This window comes from Littorina saxatilis, linkage group LG1 (assembly GCF_037325665.1).
Source record: "Littorina saxatilis isolate snail1 linkage group LG1, US_GU_Lsax_2.0, whole genome shotgun sequence".
NCBI classification, from domain to species: Eukaryota; Metazoa; Mollusca; class Gastropoda; order Littorinimorpha; family Littorinidae; genus Littorina; species Littorina saxatilis.
The window spans coordinates 19,906,888-19,918,816 of NC_090245.1; the positions used below are offsets into that span (position 1 = coordinate 19,906,888).

Here is an 11,929-nt window from a genome sequence, read left to right on the forward strand (position 1 = left end):
CTAGCGTAGGTATGGACAGTCGTTGTCTTAAAAGCATGTACGTAAAGCCATTGTTTTATTTGTGTGTTTTTTTTCATTGGTTTTTTTTTTCATTGTAAGTGTATTTGTGTGCGTCTCAGTGACAGACTGTTAGAAAAGGCCAAGCCTTTAAGTCTTAATCCTTGTAAAATAAAGTTCAGTTCAGTTCGTGTTTTAATAGCTCTCTTTGTAACTTTCTTCTTCGGTCTGGTGCATGTAGCTTACCAGAAGATGTATTGTTTGTATTTTAGTTTTTTCAATAGCAGTAAACAGTTGAGGCAACGAAATCTAACTCTCTCTCTCTCATACTCTATCTCTATGCATCTCTATCTGTCTCTGTCTGTTTCAGTGTCCGTCATTCCGTCCCTTTCTCTGTCTGTCTGTCTGTCTGTCTGTCTGTCTCTCTGTCTGTCTCTCTCTCTCTCTGTCTCTCTCGTTCTCTGTCTCTGTCTTTCTCTCTCTCTGTCTCTCTCTCTCTCTCCCTCTCTCTCTGTCTCTCTCTGATACAGGCAACCAAGTGCTTTTCGACTCAGCCTTCTTTAGCTTCAACACATGAAATAAACTGTACGTGATTTATGTTTGTATTTGTTTAAAGCATTTAAGATACGAGAAACACTGTTATCGTAATTTCGTATGTAGATGTTTGCATTGATGTATCTGTTATCCACTTTTGAGAAAAATATGCACTGTTTTGAGTCTACTGAATGTAAAAATGATTCAATGTTTTTTGCTTTTGTTCACACCCCTTCACATCCCTTCACTAGGGGCAATGGCCTATGTGAATAAACCATCCGAATCCGAATCTGTCTCTCTGTGTGTGTGAGTCTCTCTCTCTCTCTGTCTCTGTCTGTCTGTCTCTCTGTCTCTGTCTCTGTCTCTCTCTCTCTCTCTCTCTCTCTCTCTCTCTCTCTCTCTCTCTCTCTCTAACTTGATTGAATGGTTCGGTAAATGGCCTCGTACGCAGATAAAAACAAGTCGCGTAAGGCGAAAATACAACATTTAGTCAAGCTCAGTCGAACTCACATTTCCTAGACGTCAAGTGACGCACTGCATTTTTACACAATGACCGTAGTCCGCCGCTTGTGCAAAACGGAGTGAAACTGACGAGCCTGTTCAGCGCTGTACATAGTGGTTTCGCTGTGCTGCATCGCACGCTTTTCTGTACCTCTCTTCGTTTTAACTCTCTGAACGTGTTTTTAATCCAAACATATCATATTTATATGTTTTTTGGAATCAAAAACGGACAAGGAATAAGACGAAATTGTTTTTAAATCGATTTCGGAAATTTAATTTTGATCATAATTTTTATATTTTTAATTTTCAGAGCTTGTTTTTAATCCAAATATAACATATTTATATGTTTTTGGAATCAGAAAATGACGAAGAATAAGATGAAATTGTTTTTAGATCGTTTAATAAAAAAAGTAATTTTAATTTTACAAGTTTCCGATTTTTAATGACCAAACTCACTCATTAGTTTTTAAGCCACCAAGCTGAAATGCAATACCAAACCCCGGCCTTCGTCGAAGATTGCTTTGCCAAAATTTCAATCCATTTATTGAAAAATGATGGTGTGACAGTGCCGCCTCAACTTTTACAAAAAGCCGGATATGACGTCATCAAAGGTATAAACGAAAAAAAGAAAAAAAAGTCCCGGGATATCATTCCCAGGAACTCTCATGTCAAATTTCATAAAGATCGGTCCAGTAGTTTAGTCTGAATCGCTCTACACACACACACACACACGCACACACACACACACACACACCACACACACAACACACACACACAACACACACACACAACACACACACACACCACCACCAAGGGCGGATCAATTCACTTTGGAGGGGGGGGGGGGGGTTACACAATGACTGCGAAGATACAAGTTGACCGCACCGAAGGCGCCTAAGCCTCTAGGGGGGTCCGGGGGCATGCCCCCCCGGAAATTTTTTTTATCCAAAGAAGCAAAATAGAGCTATCTCGTGCATCCTGAGCAAATAAATTACCTCTTTTTTGGGGGGGTGGGGGGGGGGGGTTACGTAACCCGTGTGTAGTCAAGTGGCGTATCCAGTCTTTTTGTGTAATTATCTCCTGCCCGACTCAGTTGCCTCCCCTGTCTATTATCTTCCCCTGACCCAAGTTGTGTCTCCCGCTAGGATGATTGTGTGTATACTATGTGTGTGTGTGTGTGTGTCTGTATGTGTGTGTGTGTGTGTGTGTGTGTGTGTGTTTTAAACCATGACAGAAAATGGCATCGCCTCATTTTCAACTTTCTGTGTGGATGGGTCTGCTCTACATCTCATTCAGTTTCATTCATTATTGATCACACCTTTTCCTGAACGATAATGAAGTAATCAGAAATCAGGACACCGCTACGCCTGTTAGCGTAATTACGATAGCACTGCGGTAACTATCACGCAGGTGGCAGCTTTCAGTCAATCTATGAGATCTCTGCGGGGCATCAATTAAAACCTAGCACTACAGATAATCGATGTTGCTTTTAGGCAGGAATATGTGTGTGTGTGTGTGTGTGTGTGTGTGTGTGTATGTGTGTGTGCGTGCGTGTGTGTGTGTTTGTGTGTTTGCGTGCGTATGTCCGTCCATGCATGCATGCATGTGTGTGTGTGTGTGTGTGTGTGTGTGTGTGTGTTTGCGTGTGTGTGTGTGTATGTATGTGTCGATTCAAAGTGCCCCCCCCCCCTTACAAAATGGCATCACTGTAACAAGGGTCAAGGTCGTTTTGTACATCCTCGCTGTCGAGAAAAAAGGTGGAGAAGGATGAGTTATTGAGCTGGGATCCTCAGGCTTATGCGTGATTGATGAAGATGTACGATCAGCAAAAACACCTGTGGATCCCTGATCTGACTCTCGGGCTGCTGACAGTTGCCAAGGTAAAAGATGGAGAATGAAAGACTTTTGTTCATTTCAATGCTTGATGTTCTCTCAGGTGCCAGGAGATTGGTTCCGGACAACTCTCACTTACTCCATTGTACATGTCATATGCATTTAAAGCGCTTACTTCCCTTTGTTTATCAGATGATAGTTACAAAAGAAGGGAAGATAACCATGTTCCCCAGTCTGGTTGTCAAGACCGCTTGTGAGTTGGATGTCACAGTGTACCCCCATGACACATATACCTGTGTCTGGAGCCTCTTTACTTGGATGGTCACTGGCGACAATGTTCTGCCCCAGGTTAGATATCTCTACTCCAGAGACGAAAGAAGCCATTTGTGTTTCGTGGTGAGGTGTGGTGTTGTGTGATGTGGTGTTGTGTGATGTGGTGTTGTGTGATGTGGTGTTGTGTGATGTGGTGTCGTGTGATGTAGTGGGGCGTAGAGTTGTGTTTTGGTATATGTTGTATACTACGAACGTTCTTAATTGACACTTTCTTGTATTCTTGTGTGTGTGTGTGTGTGTGTGTGTGTGTGTGTGTGTGTGTGTGTGTGTGTGTGTGTGTGTGTGTGTGTGTGTGTGTGTGTGTTACACTATCTCGTCCAGCGTTGCGGTATCGTTTTGTGTTGTATTGTTGCATCATTATATTGCAATGCATAGTTCTCTCAGAGTATTGTATCATGTCGTATCGAGCTGTGTTGCAGCGAAATATATTTCTTCTCTATTGCCGCCCGCTTCTTTTATTCTCCTTGCAACAGAACATCTTTAACATAATTGTTAGAGGTTGCCACAAACAAAATGTGAAATGGAAAAGAACAGAAAGCACTGTGTAGAATGCAAGTTGTCACTTAAGAGAATTAAGCTTAGCCACGAAAAAGCTACGATTCGTGCCTAACAACATAACCCGATTTTAAAGACCAGTGTGTGTTGATCATCAAGTCAAATACACAGCATTTTACAAGTTAGGGCCGATGCATTGTCTGACCATCAAGCGACGGATGAATGTGTGTCTCTTCAGGATGTAGTCGCCGGTACGACACTGCAACAGTCCAGCAATCATATTCTGGTGTTGTTCACATTCCATCAGAAGACACCCACTTCTCCATTAGTCATCTATCTATCTATATATATATACGACTTGTGTCTGTCTGTGTGTCTGTGTGTCTGTGTATTTGTGTATTCGCCATGCACGGCCAAAGTTCTCGATGGATCTGCTTCAAATTTGGTGGGCTTATTCAGAGAGACCCCGGACACAACCTCATCGATGAGATATTTCAACACGTGCTCTCAGCGCGCAGCGCTGAACCGATTTTGGTTCCACCTCAGCTATTTTGGTTCCACCTCAGCTACCCGGGCCCCCATACCGACACACCATAGCCGCTACACCACATCACAACGCCAAAGTTCTCGGTGGATCTTTTTCAAATTTGGACACCGTATTCAGCTACACCCCGGACACAATATCATCGATGAGATATTTGAACACGTGCTCTCAGCGCGCAGCGCTGAACTGATTTTGGTTTTTGTGTTCATTTCACCATTATAAGTAACTCTTCCTTATCTTCTCCAGTGTTTGGCGTTTATCTCCCTTCCTTCGTGTGGCTTTCCCGTTTGTAAGTTACTATTACTATTTTTAGAATGTCACTGCGCTGTCCACTGCGCTGTCCACAACGCTTCCCTTGCACCCGTAAGTTGTTCTTACTGTCAAAGTGAAAAGGTCGAATCAATTTATAGCCACGCGAAAAATACACTCTCACCTATCTCTATATATTTATAGATACAGATATGCATATATATATACGGCTTCTCTGTGTGTGTGTGTGTTTGTGTGTGTGTGTGGGCAAAAACCTGTGTATTGTAGAGTTCTGTTTGTGATGTGGTCTAGCGGCTTTTGTCTGTCTGTATGTTCTGGCATGTGAGAAGCCACAGCAGATAATATAGGGCTAAGAAATAAGCTCTAAAATTCTCAATCCCGTTTGACAGGACTTCGCCTTCAAAGGTGATTGTGGTGAACCGCCACGCTGTCTGTCTCTGTCTCGCGCCGTTCACCCCAAATTCCCGTTTCTGAGGTTCTATTTTTAGAATGTCACTGCGCTGTCCAGAACGCTTCCCTTAAGTAAGTTGTTCTTACTGTCAAAGTGAAAAGGTCGAATCAATTTATAGCCACGCGAAAAATACACTCTCACCTATCTCTATATATTTATAGATATAGATATACATATTTATATATACGGCTTCTCTGTGTGTGTGTTTGTGTGTGTGTGTGTGTGGGCAAAAACCTGTGGATTGTAGAGTTCTGTTTGTGATGGGGTCTAGCGGCTTTTGTCTGTCTGTATGTTCTGGCATTTGAGAAGCCACAACAGATAATATAGGGCTAAGAAATAAGCTCTAAAATTCTCAATCCCGTTTGACAGGACTTCGCCTGCAGAGGTGATTGTGATGAACCGCCACGCTGTCTGTCTCTGTCTCGCGATTCCTCTAGTCCTCAATATATGTATTGCAATACCGAGCAGTATAGAGCTATACAGGGATATATGAGAATTGCAGAGCAATAACGAACAATGAGTATAGAGAAATGCAGAGTAAGATAAGCAATACAGAACAATATACAGCAATGCAGAGCAATATAGAGCTATTCAGAATGACATAGAATTGTACACTCGGAATGACGAAGAAACCTTGTTCACGTTCTTGTTTCAATAATGATGTTCCGACACAAAGACTAAAAGCAGCTGTACAAGGATGTCGTCGGAAACGAAAGTATAACCAATCACACCATCAACTAATAGTCAACCGGACCCAATCGCATGCCAAATTATATTAAAGGGTAAAGGGTATGGATATGTTAAGTTTTCATTCCGAATGACGGTTCGTTTGCATTTTAATCACGTCGAGACACAAGGTAAGAATACGAAAGTCTCTTTGCCTCGAGTGACGTCATTAATATGTTTACACATTGTCAAAACATGGCTTTCATGCCATCAGCAGGACCGTAAACTTGATATGCCCTTAACAAACACGTTTTTTTTCTGGATAACGACAATACACAAATGAATATAAAACAATAACCCTAATCACTAATCTCCGCAAAAACCCTTTAACCAGATTAAAGCCCTCGAAAGCTTTAATGTGATAATCAATTTGCTGTATGAATGTGAGTGTGTGCGTGCTTGTGTGCATGCGTTTATGTGTGTGTGTGTGTGTGTGTGTGTGTGTGTGTGTGTGTGTGTGTGTGTGTGTGTGTGTGTGTGTGTGTGTGTGTGTGTACGTTCTACGTACTTTGATCTAGTCAAGCATAAGTAAGCATTATAGTATCATGCATACGACAACAAAGAAAGTTTTGTGATGACACCAACGTACTCTTTCCGTTCAAACGACCAAATAAACAGACATGTGTTCAACGCAGAGGTACATACCTTAGAAGTTATATCCCACAACGTTGTGTGCAAAACAGACTTTTTGCGACTAAAATCACTCAAACGTTTTAGGCGTAGAGAGATCACGAAGGGGTGTAGTTAAAGAAATATTACAGCTTTTGACCTTCCCTTGTGTCGGTTTTTGTCACTGATCTAAAAATAATGGATAGCGCACAGCCAATGAAACAGCGTAAGGGGCACCGCTTCTATCTATATATATATACGACTAGTGTCTGTGTGTGTGTGTGTGTGTGTGTGATTGTTCGCCATGCACGGCCAAAGTTCTCGATGGATCTGCTTCAAATTTGGTGTCCATATTCAGATACACCCTGCACAAAATCTGGTCGATGAGATATTTCACCACGTGCTCTCAGCGCGCAGCGCTGAACCGATTTTGGTTTTTCGCGCGCAGCGCTGAAGCGATTTTGGTTTTTCTCTCGATCCATTCCCAGTAACTCTTCCTTATCTTCTCCAGTGTTTTCAGCCGCGTTTGTCTCCCTTCCTCCGTGTGGTGCGCCGGCAAAGCCGGGTCCCAGGCGCAGCCTGGTATTCGGCTCTACTTCTTCCCGGCGAAGCCGGTACCCGGCGAAGCGGGTATTCATCTAGTACATAATATCTATGTAACTTCAGCAGGACCGACGACGCACTGCAGTTTATCCCAGCCCGCTACACGTTGTTTGAAAGGACAACCGGCCAAGTACTCGTCATAATCCCTATCGCAGCATAAATAATAGGCCATGCGTCGTCTGTGCCGCTGAAACTGCGCAGGTATATTCTGCCCATAATAACAGTGCCGTCATCTTATCACACCCCACCACACTGACAAACATGGTCAAAGGGAAAGAATCGTAGTTTCGAGAGTTGACAGCAGACTTCTCTCCCTTAAAAACGTCTCTCCTTTTGCCAGTGTAAGTAAATCCAGGCATCATCGTATGCTCGTTTCTTACGAGAAGCGTCAATATGAACTCTCCAATGTTGGTCGACACGCGCACACGCATGCGCGTTTATCTTGAGGTCTCTTTGTGAGACAAAAAGCGTCGTTTTGCGGCGTGAACTAATCATGCATCGACACATCTAAGTAAGCTTACGTGGAGGTTAAACACGTGTGTGTGTGTGTGTGTGTGTGTGTGTGTGTTTGTGTGTGTGTGTGTGTGTATGTGTGTGTGTGTGTGTATGTGTGTGTGTGTGTGTGTATGTGTGTGTGTGTGCGTGTGTGTGTGTGTGTGTGTATGTGTGTGTGTGTGTGTGTGTGTGTGTGTGTGTGTGTGTGTGTGTGTGTGTGTGTGTGTGTGTGTGTGTGTGTGTGTGTATATTAAAACCACCGCCTCGGGTTTTCGTCTCATCCGAAAGACTAGCACTTGAACCCACCACCTAGGTTAGGAAAGGGGGGAGAAAATTGCAAACGCCCTGACCCAGGGTCGAACTCGCAACCTCTCGCTTCCAAGCGCAAGTGCGTTACCACTCGGCCACCCAGTCCCCGAACAATTAATGCACCTCAATAAGAAAGGTTGAACGAACAAATAATGCACCTCAGTAATAAATGTTGAACGAGCAAGTAATGCACCTCCAGAAATAAAGGTTGAACGAACAAATAATGCACCTCAATAAAAAAGGTTGAACGAAATAGCGCTATCACAAACAGCGCTATACAATCCTGGGGTGTAGGTTCTAACCGAAAGCTAATAAAAGATTGTTGGCACGTGTCTAAGTAAAGAAATTATCTTTACCCATGTAAATGCCTAAACAAGATATGTGGTGTCGAACTCGAACGAACGAGGATATTTGAGAAGAAATATCCTGACTCGTAAAAAAGCGTGGTAAGCAAAATTGATTCTTATGATCCTACATTTGTGTGATGTATGCGGAAGCAATGTAACACACAATTTTTGTTTTTTTAACATTCAGTCAAGTAAGTCATATTTGACCGTACCCTTTGCAAAAGTTGAGGCGGCACACTCACGGCTGCAGTTTTTCATCAATTTGTTTGAAATTTTTGTTATATGATCTTTTACTAAGTGCGGACTGTGGGATTGCATTTCAGCTTGGTACCTTAAAAATGTGTAAATGAAATGTTCACTCGAATTAGGCCAATTTTGTCGAATTCTTAAAAGTCTATATTTGAATCACAAAGGTGACATATCATTGTATTCTGTATTTCCTCCTATATCCGAAAATATATAGTGTTGTTGTGTTTGAGAGATAAATGAGCTTAAAATGAAGAAAACCGTTAAATAGTGACTTTCTTTATTGTTGGAAGAAGCACAAAACAAAAAAGTTTTTAAAGCTACATATTTTTGTCAATTACAACGTTCCAACAACTTACCTTTCTTGTTTTTCTATTAATAAAATTAGCATTTTTCAAAAAAAAAATAAAAAAAATAAAAAAATAAAAAAATATTAAAACCACTGAGACTAATATTATTAATTTCATTTATTCCACCTTTAATAAGGTGGGTTTTTTTCTCCATAAAGTTGTCATTTTATGCCACTATTTGGTCAATTCCTAATCTCTCTGTCAGCCTACCTGCAAAGTTGAGCGTAATGATCGAGTAGTAAAGTCCCGTCAAAGTTAGTAGATAAGATGTTTGATGGGTTGTTGACAGACCAGCTTTTTTGTCGGTCCGAGGGGGAGCATACATTATCGTCTTTTGTTTCATATTTATTGACCAAGGCCGACCGCAAGAGGATGCTCAGTTCCACTGGCGCCTACGTCATAGGCATCAGCTGCTGTGCACAGCTCTATTACGTCATTTCCTTGAGCTGCAGTTACGTTTTCAGTTCAGACGCGGTCCAGTCCAGACTCCCTTATTTTTAAGGAAGGGAGAACTTGAGCCCCTGTCAGTCACTCCAGAACACGCGTTCGGAATGCACGATAAGCGCGCGTGCTTGATACGGTCAGTTAAACACCTCCCTCGGCCTTTGGAAATTTGACACTAAGAGCCGAACTGATAACTGATAAAACAAGAGGCACATACAATACACGGGGGTAGAGGAGACGAAATAGGTGAACAAGAATAATCAGATATGTAATAGTTTTACTGCATTATAACAAACATTTAGTGTTAATGCTGCTACATTTAAATTAAAGCCATGGTTTTTTTTAAGGTGTTGTTCTTTGAGCAGTCGCTGTTATTCAGAATAGTCCGGCGCCTGTGGGTGGACATGAATTGCGAAAGCTGTTCCGAGAAAGGTTTAAAAATATTTATCAATTTTAAAAGGAATATGAAAAGGAAAAACATCAATCTACATACAAGTAAAGGCTGTAGTTATCTGTCTGTCGTGAAAAAGGTCAATGTATTCAATGTTTTCCTTACACACTGGGTGTAAATGAGAATTCATACATCTCAGCAACTTTTCAGTAAATGCGATACATGCAGATACACACACGAAATCAGCGGCAGCATGAACGAAAAGCCGAATTTCGATCACAATTTCGAAGTTATAATTGAAAACAATGAGAGTTTGAAAGGAATGAGCTCTGTCTGAAAGAAATAATTATAGACTGCTCAGTTATTTTGCTTTCGTTGGTAACTACAACCCGCTAGTCTTCATTTTAAATAAGGATTACATTAAGCCTTTGGCATTTTTTGCTTCAATATTCGTGGACTGTAAATGCACTCAGCTGCAACAAAAATGCAAAACGAAGGCTGTGAGCTGCACTGTGCCTTTAAATTTCACTTTAAAATGCTGACGTTTTGACAGTTGTGTTGTTACGCGACTTGAGTTGCTGCATTGAGACAGCTTGGTTTTGCTGAGGATCTGGCCTGGTGGTTTGGAGCCTGTATCGATACTGAGCTAGCCATTTGTTTTGGGTTGGTGTGTGAGTTCAGGTGTTTTATGTGTTTTGTTTGCACTGGTGTGTTGTTGTTGTTTTTAAACATGTCTCCATTTCCTTGACAGTTTATTGTGATTTAGAAGTTGATGGATATCATGTTTTCCATTTTTAGTTCATACTTGCACAGGATTTACGTAAAGCTCCGTAAGTCTATTGACGTTTCACCATGTTTGATTTCTCACTTGTTTTGCTGTCTGTCTCTCCCCCCCCCCCCTCTCTCTTTCTCTCTCTCTCTCCCTCTGTTTCTCTCTCTCTCTCTCTTTCTCTCTCTCTCTCTCCCTCTGTTTCTCTCTCTCTGTCTCTGTCTCTGTCTCTTTCTGTCTCTCTCTCTCCCTCTCTCTCTGGTCAACAGTTGCAAGATGGGACCTGTGTCGGAGAAAGAGTGGGCCGACATAATTGGACTGTGCCGCAAAGTCTTTCCTAATGCCAGAGTCTGTCTCAGCTCCATCCTGCCAGCAAAAGGTCGACACACTTTCAACAACTCCATCCTTCCCTCAAATAGAAACCTGGAAGCTGCCTGCCGACGTCTCGATGCTGTCTTTGTAGACAACTCCAGCAGCTTCACTGCGAGCAGTGGTGCACCGAGATTGGCGCTCTACAGCGATCATATTCACCCCAGCGCAAAGGGCATTGCCAAACTGGCTATTAACATCAAATATGCCGACACACCCAACTTGAAAGAGGACCGCCGCTCCAGCGATGACGCTCATCAAGCAAAGAACCATGACCAGGACAACCGCGACCTTTCTCGTCGCAAGCAGCCTCCACACAGACACTCTAATGAGGACACGGGTGCACTCTCCATCCCAAACCACCATTCCCACTCCTACCCTCCACCACCTCCACCCCCGCCGTCCTCCCACCACTACCCTTCACTTATTCCCACCCGTACCCCTGTTAACCTGCCCCCTCCATTTACCTACCCGCCCACCCAGTCTACACGAGAGTCTGTCGGTCAACTGGCGCATGCAGTGACCACGCCAACGCAACCAATTTGGCAATACGCAAGCAGCGCAATTGCGCCGCCCATTCGCCCCTGTCCGCAAATTCGCCCTACCAGTCATCAGCAGTTTGCGGTCCCTCCCCCCGGACACCCACCTGTGTCCAACTGCCGCACCTGTCGTCACAGCTCAGTGCAAATGCAGTTCAGCTGCTGAATTTAATTTCAACTCAGCTGATGTGTTAAAAGCTTAAAACTGAAGGCTGTGTAAGTTAGGTGACCTTCGGACTGGTCGGAATATTTCAGTTTGTTTAACAGTATTGAGCGTTGTATCTGCTCCGTGCATAGTCACAAACAGCATCAAATGCAGCAACTAGTGTGTGTGTGTGTGTGTGTGTATGTATGTGTGTCTGTGCGTGAGTGCATGTGTATGTGTATGTGTATGTGTGTGTGTGTGTGTGTGAGCGCGATCGCCGGGTCGCCTTGGACAAACATTATTTGGTTCAATTTTCTTGTAGTGTTATACAACCTAGAGCTTGTGTTACGCTTAAAATCTTACGATCAAGTTCGAAGCGTTTTTGCACCTTGTGCAGTGACTATACCTGTGTTTCTAGTTGTGCCTTGCGTTGTACTCGGACTGCCTGTCTGTGTGACGTGACGTGGACACTGAGGAAAGAGTGTGTTTCCTTCCCTTCGGTTCTAGCACTTCTCCATATCGTCTGATCGACCCGTCGTAGCACATTGTTTAGAACTCTATTGTGTAATTCGTAGACGACAAGGACTTTGCCTTTTCTAGCAAATCTTGAACTTTCACTCTACAACGTC

The 11,929-nt window shown here is 42.9% G+C and overlaps 1 protein-coding gene across 1 annotated transcript; it reads left to right on the forward strand.

Annotated features, from left to right (window-relative positions):
• Nucleotides 1-10,523: 10,523 nt before the first annotated feature.
• Nucleotides 10,524-11,321, forward strand: LOC138967983 (uncharacterized). The gene has a single exon (XM_070340574.1). It carries the CDS (start codon nt 10,524-10,526, stop codon nt 11,319-11,321), a length of 798 nt encoding a protein of 265 aa, XP_070196675.1.
• The last annotated feature ends 608 nt before the right edge of the window (nt 11,322-11,929 follow it).